Source organism: Neodiprion virginianus, chromosome 5, assembly GCF_021901495.1.
Source record: "Neodiprion virginianus isolate iyNeoVirg1 chromosome 5, iyNeoVirg1.1, whole genome shotgun sequence".
Taxonomy (NCBI): Eukaryota; Metazoa; Arthropoda; class Insecta; order Hymenoptera; family Diprionidae; genus Neodiprion; species Neodiprion virginianus.
This window is the reverse complement of record NC_060881.1, coordinates 2089012-2116435: the sequence shown is the minus strand read 5'-3', so window position 1 is coordinate 2116435 and position 27424 is coordinate 2089012. Positions and strand designations below refer to the sequence as shown.

The window sequence follows — 27424 nt, the reverse complement described above, 5'->3', positions numbered from 1 at the left end:
TAAAAACGAATGACAAATAGATCGGGCTATGACAAAGAAGATAGAGTATTCAATAATATTGTCGTCCAATTTGAGGTAAATCGGTTGAGCCATTTTTGGCATCATGAGCACTAAAAAATGTGTCACTGACGGCGAAATGGTCGACATTATTGTCAATAACAATGCTTCCTATCGACTGATCATAATAATGAAAAAATGTAAATCAAATTTAATCTACAGACTTTCGAATAAAATAAACGCCAATTGATTTGAAGAATTGGTCGTCAAGATGTAAATTCCCAAAATTTACACAATTTTTTAGCAGCCTACTCACATATATGTATATATATATATGTAAATTTTCTTATTTATATTTACTCGTGATTAATCACGAATCGTGAAATTTCATATTTAATCATTTAATAGGTATGTTCTATCAGGTAATTTTGTTTATCACAACAGATCTTACCGTAGAGATTAAACAGAATTAGAATTATGTAAGTTGAAAAAACAAAGTGCACTTTATTATCTGGTCCACCTGAGGTCTACATCATCAGTATGAATAAAAATGTGAAAGAATAATTTTTAACGCCATGATTTTATTTTTGTTGTTAGTTTCTTTGGTACATTCAAGATCGGGTCTTTCTCTGATCAACTTAGACTTTGAAAATGTCCGATGCCAGAGTTTCGTTGGCATTCATTGGATTAAAACGAAAATTTTTTTTTAATCAAAGCCTTATTTGCACTTCTGTTATTAGCTGTGTTAAAATGACGTATCATTGAAATTGGTCGCGTTTGTGTGTAGTCTACTCTCTTGGCAGAATTATATACTATGAAGAAATTTATATGAGCACAGTGATTGTGCAGGGATGCTATAAAATCGCTGCTAATCAACCGAAAGTGATGTGAATGTTAGCATAAGCAATCCAGGTAAAAAAAGAGATCAGTTTGATCGCCACATGCTATGTCCTTCAAATTTTGCTGTAGGGCCAAAGAGATAAATTCACTATAATTCTATCTTCTAAACGATCTAATCATACTAAATCATAAGATTACGGATATATGAAATCGACATTGAAGTTAAGATGGGACATTTTCACACTCTAGATATCCACAGCCTAGCATGGAAATGTTAGTGCTATCAGAGGTTCAAGTATTAATACTAATGATTATAAATGCAACCCTTTATTTCTCATCCCTGTAACATACGTAATTTGTAGTACAGTCCTTTTTTAGCAACGAGCTCTGTATGCGTTCCACTTTCCACTACAACACCTTGGTCCAATACACATATCTTGTCTGCATCTTGGATAGTAGAAAGTCTGTGTGCGATAGTTATACAAGTTCTACCTTCTTTCGCTTCATCCAGTGCTGCTTGAACAATCTGCACAAGGGTGTAAAGAATAAATAAATGCCATGAATAACCGTATTTTCAGTGAGTATGGCTACAAAATCTTACCTTCTCACTTTCCATATCGAGAGCAGAGGTTGCTTCATCAAGCAAAAGAACTTTGGGATTCCTTATTAAAGCTCTGGCGATAGCTATTCTTTGTTTTTGACCTCCGGAAATCTGTGTACCTTTAGTACCGAGCTTGGTGTCATATCCGAGCGGAAGAGACAGGATGAACTCGTGTATATTGGCTTTTTTAGCGGCGCTGATAATATCTACCATCGGAACTTGTCGTGAATTATCGCCGTAGGCAATGTTTTCGGCAATTGTGCGGGCAAACAACGATGGTTCTTGTGATACTATCCCTAAATTAGATCTCAAGGAAACAAGGGTCACAGATGAAATATCTGTGTTATCCAGTTCCTAAAGAAAAACGCATTACTCATTACCTAAACTTTAACATCAGTTCAACATATCTAATGTTCATATCATTGATTTCTGAAACGTAAGATAACTTACAACAGTGCCTGAATTTGGATCATAAAATCGTTCAAGCAATTGAATAATTGTGCTTTTGCCACATCCACTTGATCCAATTAAGGCAATTGTTTTTCCCGAAGGAACATCAAGATCTAAAGCTTTTAAAATTGTGATTCCTGGTCTAGTCGGATACTCGAATGTAACTGAGTTGTATTCGACTTTACCCATGTCAGTCTGAAAGAGTTTGGGCATGTGAAAAGTCTTGTGAAGTAAAATTTAAGTTGATAAATCAAGTTGCGGATGGTGTGCCCAAAAAAGAATCAAAAACTGATGTTGAACGCTTCTAAAATATGCTCACCTGCTTCGTTTCTTGGGGGTTAGCTGGATCCACGATCTTTGGTTTTCTGTTAAATAGCGCAAAAACTTTGGCAGCTGCAATTAAACCCTTTTGGTAATCTGGTGCGAAGGCTGATGCATTAGCGACCATCACAGTGCCCATGATGAGAGCTTGGGCAACCCTTTTTGAAAATAAATAATTGATCGGATACGTTACGAATATATCAAATCAAATAAATACGTGTACCATTCAAGTTTCTCAGTGACTTGTTGACTCACTTGAAAACTATGGGATAGTCTAGTCCTTCGTTATTAATTAGCGTCCCGCCATACCACATAACAACAGCAAACGCATATAAAACAATAGACCTGGCACAGGCAAATACCAAAGCACGATAGTGGGTATTTCTTTTAGCAAGTTGGAAAGATGGATTCATTGCCTCTGCATATGCCAGCTGGAAAGTTTCCTCCCTTCCAAGTCCAGCGACTGTACGAATGTTGGTCACTGCTTCAACCGCAATCTAGAAGAACGAATACAACTTCAAAGTGAAAAAAAGGATAAATCATTAGTTGAAATTATAAACCATAGAATATTTTACAGAGAATCAAACCCAGCAAAATTTTGCAGCTAGGCTAGGAAAGGAGTATTATACTATTGTCTAATATACCTTTGTAGAATCTTCCAAGGATTTCTGATACTTCAGAGCTTCGTGTGCCATCATGATACCTTGCATATAAATAGTAGCGAGAATAAATGGCATAAATGCAAGACCAACCAGTCCCAATCGCCACTCATAATACATGGAAATGGTCAGACCGAGCGTGATTGTACTGACTGACTGTATTAGGACACCGATTCGCTGTCCAGTTGCACCTTGTATAGCAGCAGCTTCGCCAGATAGTTTTGCACACAGAGATCCAGTTCCATTATTAGTATCGTCAAACCAAGCCATTTCTTGCTTTAACATTGCACCGAAAGCTAACTCACGCATACGCATCGTTAGTCGTTCACCAGCGAAGTCAAAAAGAAATATCTACAATGTTTAGTTTCATCATCATAGATGTAAATTGAAGTTTTCTTATAAATTAAGAAGATCAAACTAAAATCAATGTTATTCAGTGACATTAGACGGAATCAGATCATATTGAAATCAAGAATAATTTACCTGTATGAAAGTTACAATCCCAATTGCGAAACCAATACCTACGAAGTATAGACAATAAACGTTGGATTCGCTTCTAATTTGCTCAGTATCGGAATATGATAAAACCTGTAATAATCAATTCATGAATACCAATGAGTTTGCTTTTAAGATAGGACATAATCGTATACATGATTCTTACTCCGATTATATCACCAAACAGGATAGCAAATACTGGTGGAGCACAGCCGACAATAATAGATGCCAAACATGCGATAATAATATAATGAATTTCAGGCATGTTATATTTTATAACGTTCCTGATAGAGATGTTCCCTGTGTCTATAGCTTCTGTTTCAAAATCCTATAAAATATGATCAACAACAACGAGAATTATCAATGCTTATGTACAGAAACTTATCATTTAAGGAGACTGAATTATACTAGGTAATAACCGATACTGAGTAACGTTCGTTATTGTACAACTTGAAGAAAGAAAACCCACCTTTACATTCGTAACAATTTTTTGATCATCTTCGTCATCACTGTCGTTATCCTTTGCATAACTGAGTAAGATATTTGCCCCGTCAGCTTCTTCGCTTTCATATATCTAAAGTAGTAAAGCACTGATAAATCTTGTAAAATAATTGACAGGAAGATGACAAAAGTATCATTAATCTCATAAAGTATATAATAGTGTAAGGTATTTATCAGCATTTCGCTAGTTTCAATTATCTGGGCTGTAACACGAGACTCACCTGCGTAGTAACAAGTTCATAGTAATGTTTTTTGAATGCCATTAATTCATTGTGATTCCCTTGCTCTACCACTGAGCCTTTAGAAAGTACAATAATTTTATCTGCACTTCTTATTGTAGATAGTCTGTGCGCTACAATAATTGTAGTTCTTCCTTCACTTGCCTGAAATGGTATAACGTTGAAATATTACACTTATTTTTAAATGAATCATGCTTTCATCTTATAATATATAGATCAAGTAATGGTATTTTCTCTATTTTGAATCAGATTTTGTTGCACAGTGTAATGTCGCAACCATTTACACGTAGAAAATAAATTGAATTACTTTATCAAGTGCAGCTTGTACTTTTGCTTCACTGCGTGTATCTAGAGCCGATGTAGCTTCGTCAAGGAGCAAGATCTTTGGGTTTCGTACAATCGCTCTGGCTATTGCGATTCTTTGTTTTTGTCCACCTGAAATTTGAGCTCCCCTTTCACCAACCAATGTATCATATCCCTGAAACCAACAGAAGCTTAAATTTCAATTTTAAGTCAAAATTCAATTAAATTGAGACTTAGTATGTATGAGACATCTTACAACATTTACCTTGTGCAATTTTATGATGAAATCATGAGCGTTTGCCTTCTTAGCTGCAGCAGTAATCTCTTCGTCAGTTGCATCAATTTTTCCATAACGAATATTCTCAGCAATAGTTGTACCAAATAGCACAGGCTCCTGACCAACAACACCTATGTTACTTCTCAACCATGACACATTCAGATCTTTCAAGTCATGCCCATCCAAGAGAATCTGAAAGATAAACGTCTTTAAATTTTCAAGAACTGCACAGACAAAGTTCCTAGTATGACGATATTGGAGTGCAAACTTACTTGCCCCTCGGACGGATCGTAGAATCTTTGTAAAAGCTGAATACAAGTTGATTTACCGCATCCTGATCCACCTACTAATGCCACAGTCTCTCCAGGATTGATCCTGAGGTTTAAACTCTTCAATACCTATTATTAAGACTTTCAGTATATACAGTTGTACCATAGCGTAAATGTTGTCATTGAATGAAGAATTTTGTGCGAGCCAATGATAACAAACCTCAACATTTGGTCTCGAAGGATATTTGAAAAGAACATTTTTAAACACGATTTGTCCATTTATCTCCATTGGTTTATTACCATCATTCGACAAACTGTTAATAGAAGAGTTTCTCTCAATAACAGCAAAAATTTTAGAACCTGCTGCCTTAGCGGTTCCAAAAGCGTCAATAAATGGCGAAGCTGTTCCGAAGTTTTGGCAACCCATCAGGATGGCAAAGAATATCTGTGAAGTTTTTCATGAACCTTCAGACTGTTAAACAAATGTGGCTTATTAAAACAACTTACTGTGATCATATTAGCAGCATTATAAGTTTGTTCACTCTCATCAAGGCCTCTTTCTTCGATAACAAGTCCAACGCCAAACCAAAATGATAATGCATAGTTAGAATATATGAAGATCCACGATAATCCAAACCCCAGGCCAGAAAAAAAACCTTTCTTTACGTTGTTATAATACGCATACGACAAATTTTCGGCATATCTTTTGAGTTCTAGCTTTTGCCCTCCAAATGCAACCACAGTGCGCATTGCTGATAGTACTTCTTCAGCAATTGTTCCTGCTTTGGCGTACGCTTCAATTTCGTGGCGGGACAACCGAGAAGTTATCTAAACAATGTTCATATATATGTAATTTTATTTTAAAGGTAGAATAAAGTATTATAAAAGTTATCATTTATATATATATAACTACGGAATAAAGAGCAGTATTAAAATACCATAAGACAATTGTAGTTTTCGCGGAATACCAAAGAAAACTTGGCAATATTATTCTGATATCTTATAACACATATCCTGCGATAAGTGAAATATAGTCATGTTTTAGATTATGTGAATTTTGTGTATTATGCCGATGGAAAAATGTTAGATTTAATCTGTTATTCATATGATAACTCCAATCAATACTTAAGTTCAGATAAGCTGCAAAACGTGCTTGAGTTATGCCATGTAACGTAATACGTGATACAGTACAAGACGAAAAGACAAAATTGGGTCAGTGGAGAAAGTTTATCAGTGTCAAATTGCCTGTAAAAACTAAATTGGAATATTTACCCTCATAATTGTCTCCATTATTAGGACTGCGATAGGGAATGTGACGAGACAGACTAGAGCGAGTGCCCATCCCCTTACAAATCCTAGTACAAAGCAGCTTACAACAGAACTCATATTGTGGATGAACATAACGGCCTTTTCCGAGATTCCATCTTCTAGTTTAGTTATATCCCTTTTAAAACATTATATATAAGTTGTGACATCAATAATAGCAAAGATTGACTCTATCAACTAATAGTTTGTAACGGTACTCACTCTGCCAATCTGCTTGCTATATCGCTACTTGGGTTTAAGTCATACCATGAAACCTCTTGATGCAAAGCAGATTGAAAGTACATGTTCCGGATTCGGTATATCTGACGTTGCCCAACGTAATTGTAGATAACAATGCTCACATAAGAAAATATTAGCAAGAAAGTAGCGACACTGACGTTCCCTATCGAAAATAATATAACTGCATCCATGAGCCCTGTGGAATCAGCAGTTAGCGTTGCATCTACCACTGCTCCGACGAGCTGGCCAAATAGCAGTGTATTAATTGGTGCACAACATCCAGTGGCGATGGCACAAATGCCACCAATAATGAGAAGAAACTTGTCCAAAGCATTAGTGTATCTGTACTGTAAAAGAAAATCTGACATGTATAGAGATACCTAGTCATTCGATAGTCTGACTGAATTATTAGTGGGAGGGTAATTCGTAATGAGAATCAATATAAAATTATGTCAATTAATAAAATCTGCCAATGAACTCCGATTATTCGCTATCTTCTTGATGAAATTTACCCGCAATAAGGCACCTCATCCTAATTACATTGGCACTTTAGCAGTTTATTTAGAGGGTAAATTTTACCAGGGAGGTGGAACAACCAAGTCATAGTAAATAAAATACTTACCAACTTGTAATATGCAATTGGTCGGTATTTTGTGGCTTTCGTTAACTCTGTTGTTTGGCTGAAAATTAATGTGTAAAAACGTAAGTACAATGTATAAAGTAATACAAGCTTTTCATTATTATTCAAAATAACTGACCTTTTCTCAGTTCCATCAATTGTGTGTTCGTTAATTCGAAACCCTGTTATTTTAATGGGATCTGTGTTAGGAAATTCAGTTGCACGTTTTTCATCTGGCAGAGTTAGTTTCAATTTTTTAGAACTCTTCATGATTGTTTTGTCAATGTCGACTGACAGTATACTAAGTTATATTATACGAGATATTCCAAGCAACACGTGTCATATCAGTACACTATCAAGATATAGAAAAATAACTTTGTCAATTTATAGTCAGAAACATAAGCTTATCAGAATGTAGTAAGTGACTTGCTGAATTAAGATTATCAGATATGATCAGTTTTGTAGCAAAATATCTGTCTAGCAAAAATGTTTAATTCCCTTCTTTAATTTTCCTTTAACTTCAATTTTTTATTTATAAAACATTTTAAAATCATTTTTCTCAAGTTTTCTTATTTAGTAATATGCCCATAAATTAAAAAAAAACGACCTTGATACGAAATATTACCAGTTCCAGAACTTGCTTTCTCATAAATGTATTAGGGGTGTTAGAGTTATTATCATTGATCGTGAGCCTACGAAAATTTCCAGGCTAATCAGACCTCAGCATAACTGCCAACATTCTTCATAGCTGCCGATTTTCAGTTCACGTATCTCGAGTTAAAATACGACCAAATTTACAGCAAAATTCGAAGTTTATTTTAATAAGTATACGAGTAAATATATGTACCGTATTGTTCAGAGTACAAGCCAACCCCCAATTCTAAGACAGTATTTGAGGGAGTTTTTCTTAGTTAACTACATATAAGACGAGGACGATTTTGGCGGATGCTAACAAAAAAAAAAACCTCGGGGTATATTCGGAACAATACGGTATTTATAAATGGTACAATATATTCGAGCACATAGAGCAAAGATCGTGGAATATTGGTGATCAATTAAAAATATTCATTAGAGTAGCAATATTCATGGGACACTTATATAAATTAACTTAATATATTGATAACATTAAACCGAATCAGCATTGCATAAATTGTACAAACCGCTGTTACAAGCTCGGTATAGTGAAAATAACAATAACAATAATAATAATAATAATAATAATACCTTACAATAATGTTTCAACATTTAAGTAATCGAAACTTGGGCTAAAAATTTATGCCTTGCCCATGTTGGAAAGTTCTTTAATTTGCGCGATCAGATGATTGTTGTAGCTTTTAATATCCAGCGGCGTCACATTCACTACGGTGGACTTCAATCTGTTCTCATCCTGTAAAAACAAATGGCATCTAAGCTTAGGTGCTGAAAAACAGTTGTTCCAATTTAGAACTGGATAAAAATTATATTTGGTATCCTGAAAAAGTAACCTACAAATTTGAATGGAAGCTGAATGACTTACGCTATAGTTTTCCATTTTTACTCTCAATTTGAGAAGGAAAGTTTTGAAAGCAGATTCACCGAACTTTTCAAGAAACGCTTCATCATCATTATCCTTCAATTCACCAATTTCTTGTGCCGTCATTCCCAAAATCTTTTCAGCCTCCTCATTGAACGCGGTTACCCATTGGTTGTCTGTCCAGTCTGCGAGATTGATCTGAGACAAGAATATTCATGATTGAGTCACAAGACTGCACTCTTAGAAATTGACACACTAATATTGTATTTGATACTCACACTGGCCAGCAGTCGATATTTGAAGTTTGGATAGTTCCTGTTACACTTTTCACAACGATACATTTCATTGGACTGATCGATAAGCTGTTGTATGGAAAAAAAAAATTATTGTTGGGCTACATTTGGGTATATTATTCTTTCACTGAGGCATTTGTTTCAAAGTGTGACATTTTTAAGGGCAATTTTTCCAGATGTGCGTGCTTCATCAGTATCACGAGTTACTTACTTTTTTTTTACAGTCATCGGTCGGGCACGCTTTGTAAAGAGAGTTTTCGGTCCTTATCATATTGATAGTTGCCTTGACGATGAAGTAGTCGGGAGTTTCTCTGCAGCCCAGCTGCATGTCTTTAGCCTCCTTGAACGTCAACCACGGACCATTCATTCCCCCACTGCCACCGCCCAACCCCTTAGAAATGGTATGCACATTCTCTGTGCATCCAGTTGTGTTGTACCAACCACGGAGCCTAATAAGTAACAATGATATTCATTCAAACTGTCTCATTGTGTGCAAATCTGTTGCTATGGGAATCGGAAGATTGATAGTTTGTACCTATGAGCTTCGGGAATGTCTGGGTCAATCTGGAGCACTGACGAGTTAAGGGTAGACAGAGATTTTCCACCATTAAATTCGGCAAGACGTGCACCTTTCACGGCAACAACAGGATTAGAAGATCCATCAAACTCGTCCGCCTGGGTTCCCCATAATGTGAGAGTAACCTGAATTGAATAAGATGTGACAATTAGTCAGTTTTACTAGGTATGTTGAACTTGTGGTGATATGCTAGAAATTCTTCTGGTACCATTGTATTGCTTTCGTCAACAAGATTGACATCCCTCTTCTTAAGCTCTTTTCTTGTAGTCCTCGCAACTACAGTTGTGATATCACTACAAGATTTGCAAACGCCAAGCACATCTAGAAAAAAGAATATACCAGTACGAGTAAAAAAATATTTGATATCTCATTTCTTAACACAGGCCCGTAAATGGGAATAACAAAAACATACCAATTATTGCATTCGGCTCCTTCCCATCAATTTCACTGATTGGTGCAAAATCGTACTTCACTGTTGGGATCTCGTCAGAATCGTCGTGACAAGGAACAACCTCTGTTTCGGATGTCATTGTCATCTCGTATTCATTTTTCAAATTACTGAATTGCTTGTTCGCTGGCTTCAGTTGACAACGTGAAATGTAGTAAATTTTGCCAAACTAGTAAGAAAGAAAAACTTGATACAAAAAATTTGAATAATTTTAACACTATATTACATTACTATAACAACTGATATTAGTCACAAGTTAATGTGTAGTCACAAGTAGTCACAAATGATTGCATGAAAATGAGTTAATCTGAACATACCTCGATCATGTTGTAAAATTTGTCACATTGATCTCTGAATGCAGTGCAGCGAATCTCGCCAGTCTCATCGACTAAATCCATAGAAAAGAGGGAACCTTCGCCACGTGCATTGCTCCACGTTTTTATAGCTGACTTATTGGCTACTCTAGCTCTGATTACCCACCTGTTAAGTAAATACACAACTTTCAATTTGTAGTTGCATATTTTTTATACCACAAAAACTAAAACTGCTAAATGACATGATTACCTGTTTTGATAAGGACTCAGGGCTTCTATCGGTGTAGTTGAGATACCAGCACCAGAGGATACTGAATCATTAAGATAAGATTGCTGCTGTCTTCCAGGACGAACTATTAAAAGTGAGATTTATATATAATTTTGCCAAATGACTACAAATTCAGTTTAAAAAAAAAAAAAAAAAAAATAGTGTTTCGCCATAGCATAACATAAGAATAAAAAGGTTAATTAAAAAGAAATAAGTAAATATGAATCTTTTAGTGTTTAACAGTATCAAAATAGTATTTAAGGGATTAGGTGGGTTTCAAAAGCTCAAAATAGGTACATTTTTATGAATTTTTTTTTATTTAATCAACAGAATATTTCATTCCATCAATTTAACACATAAAAGATACATATTTTATAAGTAGTTTGTGAAATTTTCATTGAAAAATATTGAAAATTAAGGCGTGGACACGTCGTCTGCTATGACCCCTCAAAAAAAAAGTTCTCTCGGCATAGTCAGGATAACTCATGACAGATTCATCTGAAATGCAAAAACCAAAAATTTTCTGTTAGTGGATGTTTAAAACTCGTGCTTGGACGAAGGAAAAAAAAAAAAAACAAAAATTACATTTTTGGCGGTGTTGAAAACAAAAAACCCTTATTTTGAGTAAAATTTGCACCCTTCATGGCCTTGAAAAATTACTTGGAATAGAAAAAAAAAAAAATTCCTTCGTTCAAGCACGAGATAATGTTATTTTGAAGAAGTGTGCAAAATTTGAAAGAGATCGGTTCATAAGTTTTCGAGAAATCGTGACTACCGATTTCAAAAATGTAGTTTCGAAAACGCGATTGAAGATTTACATTCAAATAACATGTAAATAATCGTACTTACACCGTATAATGATGCAAACCCACGTTTTTCCACGTGCCATCACCTGGCATGGTAACATCTGTCGTATCTTCAACATTATTTTCATCACACGTTAATTTTTTTTCTTGATTTGCAGCAGACAACAAAATTGATTCGGCAACAGTTATGACGCACTCATGTATTTTATCAACATAAAAACTGTACGTTGATGCATTCAAGAATGAGGAACTTATATCCATCAAACCACAGAATTTTTTACATCCGGCAAGTCCTAAGCCTAGTATTCGCATCACAAAAATAAACGAACAATAGCTAAGCAGCTGCCTCGATATACCTGCCTCACGCTCGGTTATAGCCTGATGGGTGAAACATCCAAAGGCTATATCTCTTAGAATATGACTCGCATCGTTTTAAAATTTTAAAGAAATATTCTCAACATATTCAATTATAAGATGGGCAAAAAAAAAAATTCAATTTTTTGAAATTTTGAAACCCATCTAACCCCTTAATTAAGATTGGATAATACCGACGATTCTGATTCATGCAATAACACAAGTGTTTTTCACGGTTTACCAGAATTTGAGGAATTATTAGTTTTTGGTACAGGCGCTGCTAATCGGGCAGCAGGAGTAGAATCTCCGTTCTGTACATTGCCGTCTTGCTGGGTAGGATTTCCTATTTTGCAGCCCACTTCAGTGCCCGGAACCTTAACGTCAATGTTGAGTATGACCATCACTCTCCTGATTGATTAAATAGTAAACCGAAATTCAGAAAAAACATCAGTAATCCATGAAAAAATATGTCCGACGATTCTAATAAAAAAAACTAGTGATATAGAACATGTAACACTTGTTTTCCTGTGAACTTACTTCTGTGTTCCTGAATTGTTGATCATACTAATTGCGTATCGATTAACTTGGCACACGGAAAACTCTGTCAGTTGGTCGTTGGTAATCAGCGAGTTTAGCTGTGTAGCCAACATCGCGTATGAGTTAATTCTTTTGCCATCTGAAACTAGGAGGCGATAGCGCTCCTGAGTGCTCGCCGATTGCAGCTTTTTGTGTCCCTGAAAGAAAAGAATTATGACGAAACAAGAATTTCCAGAAATAGTAGATAGAACAGGGGAAGTTTGAAAACAAAATATTAAACATCTGAGACAACGAAGGCGCTTTACTTCAAGGATGTATCATAATAGTTAAAAGAATAATTCAATCTCAATTGTATTAGAATGAAATGAAGTATTTGGATTAAGCGACTGTTCGATCGTTATTATTTTGGAGTATTGGTGGATTGATGCTTCAGGTGACTGTTGGCAGATGGTTAACAATGAAATTCTGTTTTATGGGTATCCAGTGTATGAATCACGTATAATATTGAATGGATCTGCTCACCAATATCTGTAAAATCGGCTTTTCGACCTCGACACCGTTCATGATTTGCTGTGGGAAAAAATTCATTGACATGAACGATTATTACACGAATATGTTAATAAGATACGTCAGGAAACTTACGTCCAAGGCTCCTTCACTAAGTTCGTACATTTTTCCGGGATAACGAGAAGCGGTCACCTGTTCAATTCTCAAAAAATATCTGAAAGTTTGAAGAACCGTGATGCGGAGTACGAGATTCACTTGCTCAGTGTCATTAAAACGTAAAGGAAGTGAGGTTGGTGAAGCGTGCCTCGAAGACACCGGACAAGTTGTTTCGCGCCAAACAATGAAATAACAAGTATTCCGTGTTCCTCATTTCACATATCATAGACCTTCCTCGACAGAATAACTAGTCTTATTGGCCTCCTTCTTTTAAGGCAGATCTCGATCTTCCTTGAGGAAACCTTCGGCACTGCGATTGGCTGTTTCGTTTCATGTAGCCAACGCTTGCGCTTGCGCTTGGCGTCTGTGCACTTATGACCCGTATGACGCGATCACAGCCAGTTTACAGGTTAACTTCTTTGAGGTTATACACTCTCATCTGCAGTTTTACCACTATAAGCAATCACATATCCCTAAATATGTCTTCCTTCTGGAAGGGAGAGCCAAGTTGTGACTATGAAACGAGGACGCCTCGAGATTCAAGGAAGCCTTCATCAAGGCGTTCTTTATCCTTGAGATAAGGAGGGACTATGAATACGGGTGTTAGCTCCCAGTGCTGTCAGCAATCTCTTATTTCTTTTGCACTGCTGAATTCGGGAGTAGCTGTATCTCTATCATAGGAAGTTTTTAGCCCTGCCAGCTAATTTCGGGAATGAATAGCCAACGGTTTCGCATTCGCTATTACATATAACTATGTGTTGCAGTAAAACGCCGCTTGACTGTTGATTTCCGGTTCCACATCGGTTTCCCCTTGATTAACGCAAATCATTGACATCAATTGTGGCCGGCTAGATATTTGTTGGTTATATTCATCATATTTACAAAAAGAATGAAACTACGGACTGTCTAGTGCGTAAAGAATCCTCCTGATATTAATTTCCCACGTATATTAAATTAGATCTACTGTTTGACACGATGGGCGAGCTAGTACAGTACTTAAATAAAATAAAAATACCCCAGCGGGGAGACAAAATATATAAAGATGAATGTGTTTTCTCGTTTGACACACCAGTGAGTTTCATATTTTATTCTATCGCACTGTACCTCTCATTTTTCCGAATCAAGTCTAATCGTATAAATTCTATACAAGGAATCGCCGAATGGACTCTACCTCAATCTTACAACATATTTGGGACTAGGTCAGGATCATGTCGATGCTTACTATCAAAGGACCAATAACCCTGTATTTCTTCGCTTGAAGAGATCAAAAAAAGAAGTAAGTATGCTTCCTTTACTTGTTTTCAATTATAGCTTACCATACGTCAGTTACATTCTGCAAAATTTATTCCAAAATGTTAGGGCTAAGTTTTCAAGGCATAACGTATAAGTCTCTCTCTAAATATATTTACGAGAGTCGTTGAATGCAGTGGAAACAGATGGTGAAACAACAATTAAAAATACACTTCTGGATACTGACATTTATGGCACTTATTTTTCCAACTATTTATCTATAACGTATTACAGATACCTGCCGAGCAGCAAGGGGATGGTCCTGAGAAAAAAATAACCCGTTTAGCGATCGGGGTTGTGGGAGGATTCACACCGGATACTAAAAAATACGAGTATGATGAATCCTACGAGATTGTTATATTGCCCAATTATGTAACAATACCGTATCCTAAGGATGATTTGCCTGAACAAGTATGTGCTATATTAAGTAGTGCGGAAATAAGCAGTATCCAGTGAAGAATTTAAATCAATCGTTAAATTATTCGCCAGGTTAAAACTGCCATAAAATCTCTATTGGAAGCAGAGTCTGCCTCAAAGTTAGCAGAAACAGAAGCCTTAGCTGGAACTTGGGACGGAGAAGCGAGAATAGTTTCAAAGTAATAGACAAAACTGACGAAATTGATAATGTTGGCTTTACATGTACTGAATTATTATTACCAAGGCTAAACCAGGTTATTTTTTCATTATCCAGGCATGCGGCAAATTTAAAACAGTTGGGCAATGGAAAGAAGATTCCTCCAAGCGGCTGGAAATGTGAGAACTGTGATTTGACCACGAACCTATGGCTCAATTTAACCGATGGGTCAATACTCTGCGGGCGGAAGTTTTATGACGGAACTGGTGGGAATGATCATGCCATTGAACACTATCGCACCACGGGCCACCCTTTGGCTGTTAAGCTCGGAACAATCACCAAAGAAGGAAAAGGGGATGTTTTTTCTTACGATGAAGATGACATGGTTGAAGATCCGCATCTTATCACGCATCTAGCACACTGGGGCATCAATATTACCCATATGGAGAAGACTGATAAATCTATGGTCGAATTAGAGTTGGACCTTAATCAGAAATTTGACGAATGGGTAGCACTTCAGGAGGCTGCGAGCAAATTAACTGCTATTTACGGCCCTGGATACACGGGACTCGTTAATTTGGGTAATTCCTGTTATCTGAATAGCGTCATGCAGATGGTGTTCACTATACCTGACTTTATAAAAAGGTAAATTCTTCACCATAAACTCCTAGTCTGTCGAATTCGTTCTCTTTGACAAATTTGTTTACTGTGTGCTCCGTTGTACGATTACAGATATGTTGAGGGAGCTCCGCAACTTTTTCAACAGTCTGGCAATGATCCTGCAAACGATTTTAATACACAAATGTAAGTTTTGCAAAGTATGCTTCGTTGATCATGCCCAATAGTTATCACTAAACAATACAAGATATCTTTGGAAGTACGCATACATAACGAAGCAATGTTATCAGGGCAAAATTAGGAGTGGGTCTAGTCTCTGGGAAGTACTCTGTTCAGCCGCCGTCTGGCTCAGAAGACGAACGACGCCAAGGCATACCTCCGAGAATGTTCAAGACTCTTGTCGGTCGTAGTCATCCGGACTTTTCAACCAACCATCAGCAAGATGCACAAGAATTTTTCCTCCGGCTGATAGATCTTTTAGATGTAATTATTAGATGATTACAGAATCTGTAACCAGAGCACACTTTTTTTAATAATCGAATCATTAAGTAACTTTCTGTTGAGTAGCGCAATAGCCGTCATCAAGCCAATCCTGCAGATTGCTTTAAATTTAAAGTGGAGGAAAGATATCAATGTGGAGGATCTGGCAAAGTTAAGTACACCCATCGTCCCGAATATTTGCTGCCACTTCCCATTCCGCTCAAAGCAGCTGTAAATCAGGTACGATTTTATGACAATTTTTTGTCTATCACGCTATTGTTGCGATCCATGAGCCGCTAGTTTCGTGTTCACAGGAAGAAGTCGCTGCTTTTGAGGCAAAGAAAAAGGAAGTAGAAGCAAAGGGTCAAAAGATGGATTCCAACAGCATCGTCAGACCTCGAATAAAACTTTCATCGTGTCTGGAGATGTTCACCCAGCCTGAAATTGTAGAACAATTTTATAGTACAGCTCTAAACCAGAAAACAAATGCATGCAAGTACGGTCTATTTTTTAGAAAACATTTATCTAGCTTATTTTATACTTTGTTCGCACAAACGTACATAACTTTTTTTAAACAATGGCACTGATAAGATGAACTACTTTCACAGGGTCACGAGTCTCGCCAGTTTTCCGGATTACTTGGTTATTCATCTAAAAAAATTCACCCTGAGAGAAGATTGGATCCCCATTAAATTGGACGTTGCTATCGAGATGCCAGATCAGTTGGATTTAAGTATGCTTCGTGGGCTGGGATTACAAAGTGGAGAAGAATTGCTACCGGAACTTGCCGGCTCTGAACCACCACCTCCTGTTTTCGATGAAGCCATTCTCGAACAGTTGAAGGATATGGGTTTTCCACCAGAAGCTTGCAAGAGATCGTTATTCTTCACGGAAAATCGAGGCTTGGAAGCCGCAACTAACTGGCTCATGGAGCATATCCTAGATTCCGATTTTGCAGATCCATTTGTGCCTCCGGGTATCGACATGAAGGCAGGCAAGTAATTCTGTGAAATTTCAAAATGATTAATTACGGTTATGAAACATTGGCATGGTGAATTATTCAGTAGTTGTAAAAAGAAATGAGCGTGTCGAAAAGCCAAGAGATTTGAATTAATGAAATCTCTAATTTTAGGAAAAACGGACTTCAAACCGAACGAAGAAGCCCTCCAAATGGTGATGAGCATGGGTTTCACCAAAGAACAAGCAACTAAGGCTTTGAAAGCAACCGATAACAATCTCGAACGCGCAGCAGACTGGATTTTCAGTCACCAAGCAGAACTGGATGCTCCTGACACAGAAGAAGGTCCGGTGCAGGATGCTGCGTTTAGAGATGGAAATGAACGTGAGTTATGCATTAATCATGACTTAAAGTATCGAGTCAAATATTAAATTTTCATTTTGATTCAGGATACAAATTAGTTGGTTTCATTTCTCATATGGGTACCTCAACTATGGTTGGCCACTACGTTTGTCATTTGCTGAAAGATAATCGCTGGGTAATATTCAACGATGAAAAGGTGAGCATTATGTCTTCTGAGACATTTCTTTTGTATTCTACCAAAATCATAATGTGCAGCGTATTTCATTGAGTTGTATCTACATTCCAGGTTGCACTATCTGAAAATCCACCAAAGGAATTGGGCTACTTATACCTGTATCAACGTATCGAATAGAAATTTGAATGGGCATGTTTTGTAAAAACTTTTTATCGTACACCAAAATTTAACAATAAAATAAAAATCTAAATCATGTCAACGCATTCTTTCATTATTCATCATCTAATTCGTTTAATTTGTACGTTTTCTTGAACTTGATGATCTATCCTGCACAGAAATTATATGCGAATCATCGTTTATACACTTACTAACAATTTTTCATCCTCTTAATTTAAAGACTAAAGTATAGCAGAAAACTTTTTTACTTAATTATTTATTAAGGCACGTATAACAGTACATAGAAATCTGTATTAGAAAAAAATATCTTCAAATATTGACATCAGTTGTATTATCGATACTCGTGGTTGAAACTTCACATAAAATCGAGCGAATAAAATTCATGATTGTGTAATAGTAATTCGGGAAAACGTTTCGAAAATTGTAAATGCTTAAAATTTCAAATCTGAAGTTAGGTATATCCTATCGTCAGATTGGCCGTAGTAAAAACAGTTTTAAGTTTCAACATCACTGACAGTGCATGTATAATGGTGCAGTTTCTGTTAAAAAGTAGGAATTGAATTACTGCGTCTTCGTGGTAAGTCAGAATTTCTTTTCCCCACTTTGGAACACGTTAGAAAATATTTAAAGTTTGTATGTATCATGTCAATTCAACGATAAGAGGAAAAGAATTTATATGGCACTTGTGCACGTAATTCACGTGTTTCTCTGATATTGTATCACTTCGCATTATGCTGTTCGCATTTAAACGTTTCTGTTTTGAACATGGTCAAACGCTCGTATTAAGTAACAAATCTCTTACATTCTATGTAAATATAATTTAAAATTGATTTATATAGTAATTACAAGCAAGTAAAAACATTCGCCATAAGTAGATGTAATGGACTCATTTTACAGAAACTCTCATCAAATATCAAGCTTATGAATGAGAATAATTTTTTTTCCTTTTTTTTCATGCAATGGCACAATGCTTAATAGTTTTATACCGGTGTACTGACGTTTTACTAAAATGTATATAACCTGTGTATATCTATATAGTTCAATGCTTATACATTCTGTTTCTGTGTCTGATTTTTTTTACATTTCATTAGTTGTGAGGATAAAAACTATGTTAGTAACGATTCTAATAAATAAGCAGTATTACGCTGAAATATAATGAATTGATTGGGAATATTACTCGTCATCAATCACAGTTTTAAGTACGTCGATTTTAAAGCGTCAATAATTTCTTTGGGATATGACGCAAGTTTTCTGCACCCTTTCTTTCAACTTCCTCAAAATATGTAAAACGTAATCATCTATCGAAACAAGCTTTGTTCACAGTTTGTTTCAACACATCAAACAAATGTTTGACAATTATGGAACTAGAAATATACATATTATTTGATTTGTGAACATCGTACTAAAAGAAATCTCTTCGTAAGAAGCTGTCGTTTTAAATGAACCGTATCATCAAAAATATTATATATCTTTGCTATTATTCACTAATCAAGAAATACTACTATTAGGCTAACCAACATTCCTCAAGCACCATTGTTTTCACTCTTATAATGCATATAAATTACAGACAAATGTCAAAAGTAATTTGTTTTCCTTTGGTACTTATAGTATCATACTTTATACATATATAATTAACAACATCATTTCAAATCAATAAAGGTTAAAGGCACGTACTTCCGTTGGGGGGTAAAAGAGAATTAAAAAACAAAAAGTTTTTCTCAGATGTTAGGTAATGCTTGAAAAATGGAAACTTATAATTGTATTAAGTACAGCCAACTATCGCTGCATTAAATACTTATTAATATATACAAGAAAATATACTGGAAGTTATGAAATATTGATGTATATTTCGTGTTTTTTGTTTTTCTCACGTAACTTGGAATATTTTACGCAAGGATCTTGATTGTAAGTATAAATTTCCAGTTAGAAATTAGCTAGCATGCTTGATGTCTAATCTGGTATCATTTCCATTATTGATAGCGGGTGACGGAGGTATACCATAAATAATATTACTACCATCTTTTTTAAATGTCGGTTCTAACAACTCGGGCTGTACATTAACTTTCACTACTTTACTCTTATTGCCAAGCTTGCAATTGAATGACGATGCAACTGTCACCGGGAGATCAGCTCGTTGTAGCCTGTAAGGAGAATTCAAATTGATTAATGTTGACAATTTTACATAGAAAATATGAATGCGATAGTAGATTCGACTTACTGATAAAATCTGTTGCAAAGAATGCCAACAAGTTCACCAACTCTGTCTTCTTTGCTCAGAATTGAAAATATGAAATCGTTTCCCAGGTTGGTATGGATTCCTATGAGCTGGTCTTTACCTGGAGAAACACTCAAGCCAGTGATATTGGCGAACGGGGTTCCCTTTTTCATGGACTTAAACTTGGAATTATCAAGTTTATACACAGCATGATCGGTTACGACAAAAACTCGCTCAGCAACCTTTTGAAATCTGTGGACAAGTTAAAGAAAAGCATTAAATATAATCTCTAAGAATGACAGAAGTAAAAAAAAAGAGGAAAGCTTATTAGACAGTTAAGTCAGAAATTTGATAATGCTATAAAAGTGTCTAAGCGAAAAAAATTGCATTACTTATTTGTTTTTAAGATGAATCCACTGAAGAGTATTGACGTAAAGTGATCTGTATTTTTAAGATTATTTATCGAAGTATTGAAAGTACTGCTGTGGGGATTTTCGTCCTGTTTTGACAAGTAATTACCCTCCCAGCGGCGTTCTTGACCCCAATTATGTCGTTTAGAACGCAACGCGGACGCAGCTGCCATCTAAAAAATAAGAATTCTTACAAATAAGAAAATCTGGTCGCCCGAGTTTGAATCAATGAGAAAGTGAACAATTAAAAGAACCTTGATTCGCAATTGCGGCCAATCTTCTCTGGGAATAACTTTGAGTACCATCCAAGCCCGCCATCTAGCATACATTTTTTTCAAGGAAGGTATAACAGGTCTGATAGCAAAATTTTCCGCTGGCCATGGCAAGCTCCTGCCGTAATCTCGTAGGGAGCTTGCATTTCTGAAAGTTCGTTCCAGCTGCTGTATATAAGAACGCTGTTTGTACTTGCGGTAATATGCCATTATAACAAGAGCGGCCTTCATCTTCTTGTAACGTTGCCGACACAAATAGCCTCTCCACTGTTTTTGCAATAATATAACAATACCCGGTATCAAGTCGCTTCTTGCCTGAAATGAAATTGTTATATCATATTATGACTCTCTTTGCACTTGGTAGTTAAATCGACTGCTTGCAAAATTTCTCGGGTCAAGAAAAAATTACCTTTTCAAGAGCAAACAACGTACGAGGGGACCGTACAAATATCTTAGTATGACCGTACATCACGTCGTCGGCGAAACCTTTTTCTTCCATCAGAGTTCTAACTCCCTCTTTATCGGTACCACCTCTGAAGTTTGGCCAGGTATACTGTGAAATCATTTTGTACCTGCGCAGCGAAGTACGCATTTGTTAATAATAATGGTCGCGTCTAAATATACTTGGTGAGAAGTATGATTCCCCGATTTGAATATTTTGATAAACGTAATTACCTTTTCAAGAATCTATCGTAACGTTGCCTGTATACAAATCCGGCTCTTCTGACAAGTATATTTTCAACTAATCCCAGGTACCTTACTTGATGACTAACTCTTTCATTGTCAAATACAACCGGTGATTTGACTTCGTTGGGTTTGATACAACGGACGTAGAACGGCTCTTTGCTCGTTAGATTTTTGACTAGAGCAACCATTGAGTTGCGGAACAAGGTGCCGGCGGTTAACGGCCGTTTCGTAGTCTATAGAATGCGATGAAATATTGTTAATACAAAAATGGGAAAGTAATGACTATGCTAAGAGGAAGTTGAGCTCGTATCGAAATAAAGATAGTTTAACTCTCTCTCGATAACTAATATCTGATACTCACTTTTGTGATGTCTTGAGCACCTTCTGGCCACATGTTACTGATTATAGAATTGCTACTTCCAAATAATAGACGTTTGAAATCTTGGAAAAGAGTGTCTTTATTCTTCTCTATGAACCCATTGATATCGTACACAACGTCACCTGCGTAATGTTTGATTCTGAAATGAGTTTTATGCTCGAGCTCTTTATCCATTGGTCTCAATTGTCTTGAAGTATAGTGTTTGTGATCAGCAAGCTTTTTATCTAGAGCTTCAAGGAGCATCTGTAAGCGGAAGTAATTTAAATTAAATGAAGTCTGTTGATTTTCAATTCATTGGTTTGGTCGGAAGTTTTAAGAAAGTACAAAAATTACGCACCGCATCGTTTACTTTTCCAACGTTAAGACAAGCTTCATCCATAATTGCCAAAATACCCTTGTGCTGTTGTTCCACAAGATCACATATCACTTGATTGTTGAAGTATTCAATATTCTTCCATGCTATGCCTTCTCTGTTGTATTCTTCTTGCTCTTGCTTCAACACCAACTCTAAGAATTTAAATTTACAAGTTACAATAATGCACCTCGTCGTCGCACCTTGATTTGTAAAAAAAAAAAAAGGTAACATTATCTCTTTACTAACCGATAAAAAGCTGCTGCAATTTTTCGTTGCAATAATTTATGCAAAACTGCTCAAAACTGTTGACATCGAAAATTTCAAAACCGTAAATATCAAGCACACCAATCAGTGTACTTTTATAGGTCTTAGTGATGTTGGTTTGGTCGACATTTATGGTATCGTTAATTCGGTTTATAATCCATGTAAATAATCTATCATAGATCGCCTGTAAGGTAATTGTGTATAAAATAAATGATAAAAACACGGCCTACACTGTGTAATACAATAAAAATCCGTCATTCGTTCACCTTGGCTAAAGCATCTCTGCCGTATTCAGCTTCTACAAGAGTATGCGTCTTTTGCATAACTTCTCCACCTGCAGCTATAACTCTTTGTGAAAGAGCAATGCTAAGGTCCTGATGACTTAGGGAAAGACGTTCAGCCGCATCATTCAGGGAACTACCATCAATCGATAATTTTTCCTCGATCAATGAAAACTTGATGTTTCCCTGAAGCAATCAACATTATTTAATTCAAAGATCTTTCTCTACTCTAAATTGTGTCACAAGACTTCATATAGTATTTTGTTGAATAAAAAAAGAAACAAATTGCCATCAAGTGACTTTAATCATGGGTAAAAAAACTGATTACTTGTGACGCGATCAATTTTGCGATAATAAAATAATAGAAAATTTGTGTTTAGAAAAAACTATTAAAACTAACAATGTGTAAAATGGCTGCAATTATGTTCCAGGTTGTCTGGATTTCGTTTTGTGAAAATCCGAGAGTTGTCAATGCAGATGAAACAGTTTTGAAGTCAGCTCTGTCTGAATTGCCGGTACGACTGGTGTCCCCCTGCCTAGCGTAATGATATTCGTTAGGATCTCTGAGTAATCCTAATTTATTTAATTCAACCTCTGGACATCCATTGAGTAGCTGAAAATATTTAATTTCTTCGTAGTATCATTTTTGAGTGCACGTTGATATAAAAGCCAATGTTTAGTCGGCATAAATTAATCATTTCTAAATTCAGCCAGTTTTATCTATTCCGACAGGTGATTATGTACTGATAACATACTTTCAATGTAATCATAACACAGACGTACTGAATTTTTTCTTTCTTACTTGACGTAATTCAATTCCATCAATCATACCTGATAAAAGCAGTGGAAATTACGTTCTCCCTTTTGCTGGTGTACGACGCGGGATTTTTCAAGCAGATAGTTGCTAATGTGACCTCCGATAGGGTCGCCTTTGAAGTCAAAGTTTATATCCATATATTTTCCAAATCGCGACGAATTGTCGTTACGATTTGTTTTTGCATTACCAAATGCTTCCAAAATCGCGTTTGATTGTATGAGTACATTCTTTACTCTGAAAGTAATTATAATCAGTCGACGTTGAGGAAAAAATGGTATCCGTAAGAAGATCGGGCTACTTGAATACGTACTCATACCTTTCTTTTGAAAAAATATGGAAATAATCAGGTTCTATTTTTCATTATCAAAACCAAGGATGATTTTTATCCGTTGCATATAATTCATGATCAATGGTAGAAAATCAAAGATTTGTCTCATCGCAATAAAACGAGTTTGACATCAACCAAAGTTTACTTCAAGCGAAATTCGTACCTTTCGATCTCTTGCTGGCCTCCCTGATTTGTCACAGCTGCTATATATTTCATAATAATTTTACTAGCTTCTGTTTTTCCTGATCCCGATTCCCCGCTGATAACTATACAGGTATCGCGGCCTTGCTGTTTCATCTCTCTATGCGCCGCATCAGCAATAGCAAAAATGTGCGGCACATTTTCGAACAATTCTCTTCCTGAAAATTTCAAAGCAAATTCCTTTCTTCTCATTGAACAAACAAACGTGTAGCATACGATAAGAGACTATCAACATGGAAGTTGATTGATAGTAAATCGATCAATTGTGAGTGACATTCGACTAAACTGCATATAATGGTAAGACATTCAAGCAGAACCTTTTTTCATCGCGATACAATGGTCACAGTGAATACCGTTGCACGGCTCAACGATTCAATTTACACACCTGTTTTTACCCTGTCATCTGCATTGTTTACAGTTCAATGGCTCGTTGATGCACGATAAACATTTAATAATGTATGACTAATTTGGCTAGAATTATAGGCACATAAAATTCCATTTATCACGAAAGTTACACATGTATCTTTGATACCTAATTTGATCCGGTTTATAAAAAAACGATAAAAATTTAAACAGATAAGTAAATTAGCTCTACACCAATGCTTGGTGCACAAGTTGATTTTTCAGACGATTATTAATAGTTTTCTAATTACAGTTAAATCGTTCCTTTCAAGCAGAGTGACTTTACTTTTTACAGCTGACTTATAATGTGAACCTGGAGTCGACTTTCCCTTGTTGTTACTCATTACTGTAACTAGAACTGGAAAGTCAACATTCATTATCTAACTCGCTCTCTGTTTTCAATGATGTTGCCTAATAGTAACTTCGGAATTCAACCGTTGTTCTAGAATCGAAACGATATTATTAGAAAATGATCAACGTTCAAAATAAAAAACAAGACACATTAACAAAGTTTGAATTCACGGAAATGTTTTCTTATTCATTAACCTTCCAGAGTGTGTGAGTGGACACATTTCAGCGTTACATAAAATCAATTGCACTTTATCAAATTGTTTCCAAATTATATATCCTTATCAAAATTACCGAGTATCTGACTCATAGTTTCTATCTGTGTCATTTTCTGCCATTGATATTTCATAGATAAGACAAATGTGTCACTGTCACCTTGAGGACATTCATTTTATATTCGGCAGACGTAATCCTTGATTTTCGGAAATATTGACGTTAAATGTTCGACGGACAGCAACGAACGGTAAATGAAGATTGAACTGGTATACGCGACAAGTGCATTTCTAGCTTGTGCGATAACTCGGCTCAGTGTAGATACTCTAGCTAAGCGCAATTTGAAAAAAACGTCTTTCTGATAGCATATTTGCGCACAGATAGTGCAAGATAGCCAAAGCTAACATTGGCCGCAGTGGTTACCTTTGTATTTAGTAATCTGGTCGTGACCATAGATATTTGTAGTTCTGTACGGGTTGACGCTGACGCAAACCTCGCCGATGTAGGTGTAGATTTTTCCGCCATTGAATCTAGCGATAAGAACAAAAATAAATAAAAATCATACATCGAACTTGCTTTTCCCAGTGAACACCAGGGAATTTTTTTTTTTTTTAATTTAAACATATACCCCTGTTCTTAAATAAGGCTGATATTTTCGTCTAAGTTTTCTTTGATTCTACAAGTTCCAGCAATGAATCGACCATCCTTGACCGTATTTAAATCGATAAAATGCAAGCTTCAAGACACTGCAGTTCTTGATCGATTCAGTAATTATTATTAGCCATTAATTGTTTAGAAATATAATTTTGTCCTTGACTAATGGTCGACGAGATTGGCTTTATCAGTGGAAGTTAATGGTTTTTTTTTTCTGCCCATTTTCCCATTCTTTCACAAGATAACGTAATCTCACTTCAGATAATAACAGTTATGCGTGACTTATATACGGTAACAGTACAGCGAGATGATATAATAAGGAAATAATAATAATAATGGCAACGTTGTACGTCTTTATTGTATCGGTATTGTAAAACGCACGCGTAATTGAAAATACAGACAAAAGACAGGAAAGTCTCTGGTAAAGTATTTTTTAGTGATAATTCAGAGCAAAGTTTGCTTAAAGAAATAAAATTGGGAAAGTACAAAAATCTCTTATCAAACTCTGACGCATTTCATTTGTGGAAAATACATGGATTTGTAGGTAAAGTTAGAATGACTCGTTCTGAATGACGGAAGCGATCTGACCCAATTACATTACAACTTGCTTCTGGAACATTCAAAGATTGGAAAACTCTTTTTCTTGAAAGGTTTCACTATTGGCTGGGTAAGTTAATTTTCAACAGTTTACATATTTTTGAATAAATTCAGAATTTTCATTTGGCCAGGTTTGGGTGAGAAGTGATTTGTTGGGCGAAAGTCTATTGAAACTTTAACTCCAGTTCGGAAGTAAAGTGGAAAACCCTTTTCCATCGTCCTCGTATTATACCGATTTACATATGCCGATACGAACAGTATTCGCATACGGATTACAAGGGCGGTTAATTTTCATTGTATGCAAGTAAACGTGTAGGATTATGCATAAATTGTTACGTGCAACATTGAGAGAATGTATCATCGGCGTAGGTTGAGTGAGGAGCTGGAGAATGACTCATGTTCCAGATGATACATACGTATAGTAGGACATTCATGCGGTGTGTTATGCAGTATACGTTCATTGTACATACATCGTACATAAACGTGTGCTCGTATCGTTAGGAACGAAAACGTCCTTGCAGTTTATTTTTACGTCACCAGACCAAAAACGCTATGAGGTCATAACGCGCGATAGTATCCTTAACACTTACGACAAAGGAATGTTTTCTCTTAGCGTGTCGCCGACAAACCGAGTCGAGTACGCGACGAGGGATTTTATTTATAGAGTAAAAAACATATCGTAGAGAGAGAGAGAGAGAAATAGAGAGGGCTGAAATAAAGTGACAGTTTTTTCTCCGAGTGTTCGTTCACGGGTGTATTACTAAACTTCTTCTTCTTCTTCTTCCGAATAAAATCTAAAATTTTTATCGAGGCCGCACGTTGCCACATGTGTAAATCGCGTCGAGTAAATATCATTAATATGCGCGCCGTACGACGCGTTCAAGTTCGAAATGTAAGTTGCAACCACCTGCAATTGTTTAGCCACGCCCTCTTTACGGTCGACGTTAGAAATAAGAAGAGCCGTATCTTTCGATCGGGGCGCAAGAGGGTTTCTAGTTTCTGCTAACGTTTGCGAGCCGATTTCTCGACACGAGGATATCATTTTCAACCGGTAGCGAACCTCGACGTCTTTTATACCAAATAAAGAAAAAATTGCTGATCGAGAACTACCTTATAGGCCGCTCGTCGTCTGCGCGTATTAACGTGAGATATTATATTTACCTGACACACAGGTTATCCACCACTTTTTCCAACGTGATTTCGTCCAGCAGGACGAAATCACCAATACCGACGTCCTCCTGGTCTGCCATCGATACCTATCGCACTGTTGTAATGTTTAACCAACGCTTCTATCGCACGAGGCGCGCGAACGCAAACTGACGTCAAATCTTTCAAACACCGCAACCTGACAGCGCGTACTGCTCGCCGGCAAACGAATCACGAATGCTAAATGCCAACTTCGCTCCCACCACCTCAGCGCCACCGGCAACCACCAACCGACAGTGCTGTATGATTCTGGAGCCTAATTCTGCCTTAT

At 36.3% G+C, this 27424-nt stretch overlaps 4 protein-coding genes across 6 annotated transcripts; 1 reads left to right on the top strand and 3 right to left on the bottom strand.

The window, feature by feature from the left end:
• Window positions 1-1148: 1148 nt before the first annotated feature.
• Window positions 1149-7409, bottom strand: LOC124306510 (ATP-dependent translocase ABCB1-like). The gene is made up of 19 exons (XM_046767336.1): window positions 7256-7409; window positions 7120-7177; window positions 6480-6844; window positions 6225-6396; window positions 5460-5780; window positions 5173-5397; window positions 4956-5081; window positions 4672-4875; window positions 4411-4581; window positions 4086-4247; window positions 3833-3937; window positions 3530-3691; window positions 3352-3456; window positions 2854-3219; window positions 2465-2706; window positions 2208-2367; window positions 1889-2083; window positions 1439-1792; window positions 1149-1363 (listed from the first exon to the last, which is right to left on the bottom strand). Exons 1-19 carry the CDS (start codon window positions 7384-7386, stop codon window positions 1172-1174), a joined length of 3816 nt encoding a protein of 1271 aa, XP_046623292.1. The 5' UTR covers window positions 7387-7409; the 3' UTR covers window positions 1149-1171.
• Window positions 7410-7623: 214 nt separating this feature from the next.
• Window positions 7624-13148, bottom strand: LOC124305484 (replication protein A 70 kDa DNA-binding subunit). The gene is made up of 13 exons (XM_046764999.1): window positions 12869-13148; window positions 12749-12796; window positions 12227-12423; window positions 11931-12097; window positions 10512-10614; window positions 10265-10427; window positions 9912-10116; window positions 9708-9820; window positions 9458-9624; window positions 9134-9371; window positions 8908-8991; window positions 8633-8827; window positions 7624-8503 (listed from the first exon to the last, which is right to left on the bottom strand). The coding sequence occupies exons 1-13, from the start codon at window positions 12896-12898 to the stop codon at window positions 8390-8392; spliced, it is 1824 nt and encodes a 607-aa protein (XP_046620955.1). The 5' UTR covers window positions 12899-13148; the 3' UTR covers window positions 7624-8389.
• Window positions 13149-13664: 516 nt separating this feature from the next.
• On the top strand, window positions 13665-17600 carry LOC124305479 (ubiquitin carboxyl-terminal hydrolase 5). 2 transcript variants are annotated; one of them, XM_046764989.1, is made up of 13 exons: window positions 13665-13960; window positions 14040-14165; window positions 14429-14590; window positions 14669-14775; window positions 14871-15398; window positions 15486-15557; window positions 15662-15854; window positions 15939-16091; window positions 16166-16347; window positions 16460-16845; window positions 16984-17193; window positions 17259-17368; window positions 17459-17600. In XM_046764989.1, exons 1-13 carry the CDS (start codon window positions 13865-13867, stop codon window positions 17522-17524), a joined length of 2391 nt encoding a protein of 796 aa, XP_046620945.1. In that variant the 5' UTR covers window positions 13665-13864; the 3' UTR covers window positions 17525-17600. The 2 variants fall into 2 exon arrangements, with proteins under 2 accessions (XP_046620945.1, XP_046620944.1); XM_046764988.1 differs by having other exon boundaries at window positions 13666-13960; window positions 14414-14590.
• Window positions 17601-17613: 13 nt separating this feature from the next.
• On the bottom strand, window positions 17614-27309 carry LOC124305478 (unconventional myosin ID). Of its 2 annotated transcripts, XM_046764986.1 has the most exons (15): window positions 27109-27309; window positions 25120-25226; window positions 23696-23891; window positions 23219-23438; window positions 22788-23000; window positions 22373-22573; window positions 22089-22290; window positions 21825-21994; window positions 21470-21730; window positions 21097-21341; window positions 20831-20993; window positions 20404-20736; window positions 20132-20322; window positions 19743-19991; window positions 17614-19665 (listed from the first exon to the last, which is right to left on the bottom strand). In XM_046764986.1, the coding sequence occupies exons 1-15, from the start codon at window positions 27195-27197 to the stop codon at window positions 19455-19457; spliced, it is 3051 nt and encodes a 1016-aa protein (XP_046620942.1). In that variant the 5' UTR covers window positions 27198-27309; the 3' UTR covers window positions 17614-19454. The 2 variants fall into 2 exon arrangements, with proteins under 2 accessions (XP_046620942.1, XP_046620943.1); XM_046764987.1 differs by lacking the exons at window positions 23219-23438; window positions 23696-23891 and having other exon boundaries at window positions 27109-27247.
• Between the last annotated feature and the right edge of the window lie 115 nt (window positions 27310-27424).

Bases quoted from the DNA above. Each gene is read 5' to 3' on its own strand.
- LOC124306510 (XM_046767336.1), bottom strand. From the start codon at position 7,386: ATGAAGAGTTCTAAAAAATTGAAACTAACTCTGCCAGATGAAAAACGT. The intron at 7,178-7,255 runs GTCAGTTATTTT...ATTAATTTTCAG, and splicing joins ATTGATGGAACTGAGAAAAG to CCAAACAACAGAGTTAACGA. The intron at 1,364-1,438 runs GTAAGATTTTGT...ACCCTTGTGCAG, and splicing joins TCGATATGGAAAGTGAGAAG to ATTGTTCAAGCAGCACTGGA.
- LOC124305484 (XM_046764999.1), bottom strand. From the start codon at position 12,898: ATGTACGAACTTAGTGAAGGAGCCTTGGAC. The intron at 9,821-9,911 runs GTATGTTTTTGT...TCTTTTTTCTAG, and splicing joins GGAGCCGAATGCAATAATTG to ATGTGCTTGGCGTTTGCAAA. The intron at 9,625-9,707 runs GTACCAGAAGAA...TATTCAATTCAG, and splicing joins TTGACGAAAGCAATACAATG to GTTACTCTCACATTATGGGG.
- LOC124305479 (XM_046764988.1), top strand. From the start codon at position 13,865: ATGGGCGAGCTAGTACAGTACTTAAATAAAATAAAAATACCCCAGCGG. The intron at 15,558-15,661 runs GTAAGTTTTGCA...CAATGTTATCAG, and splicing joins AACGATTTTAATACACAAAT to GGCAAAATTAGGAGTGGGTC. The intron at 16,092-16,165 runs GTACGATTTTAT...TCGTGTTCACAG, and splicing joins TCAAAGCAGCTGTAAATCAG to GAAGAAGTCGCTGCTTTTGA.
- LOC124305478 (XM_046764986.1), bottom strand. From the start codon at position 27,197: ATGGCAGACCAGGAGGACGTCGGTATTGGTGATTTCGTCCTGCTGGAC. The intron at 21,731-21,824 runs GTGCGTAATTTT...TTCCGCTTACAG, and splicing joins TTGGAAAAGTAAACGATGCG to ATGCTCCTTGAAGCTCTAGA. The intron at 20,323-20,403 runs GTTCTTTTAATT...CTTATTTTTTAG, and splicing joins GGCCGCAATTGCGAATCAAG to ATGGCAGCTGCGTCCGCGTT.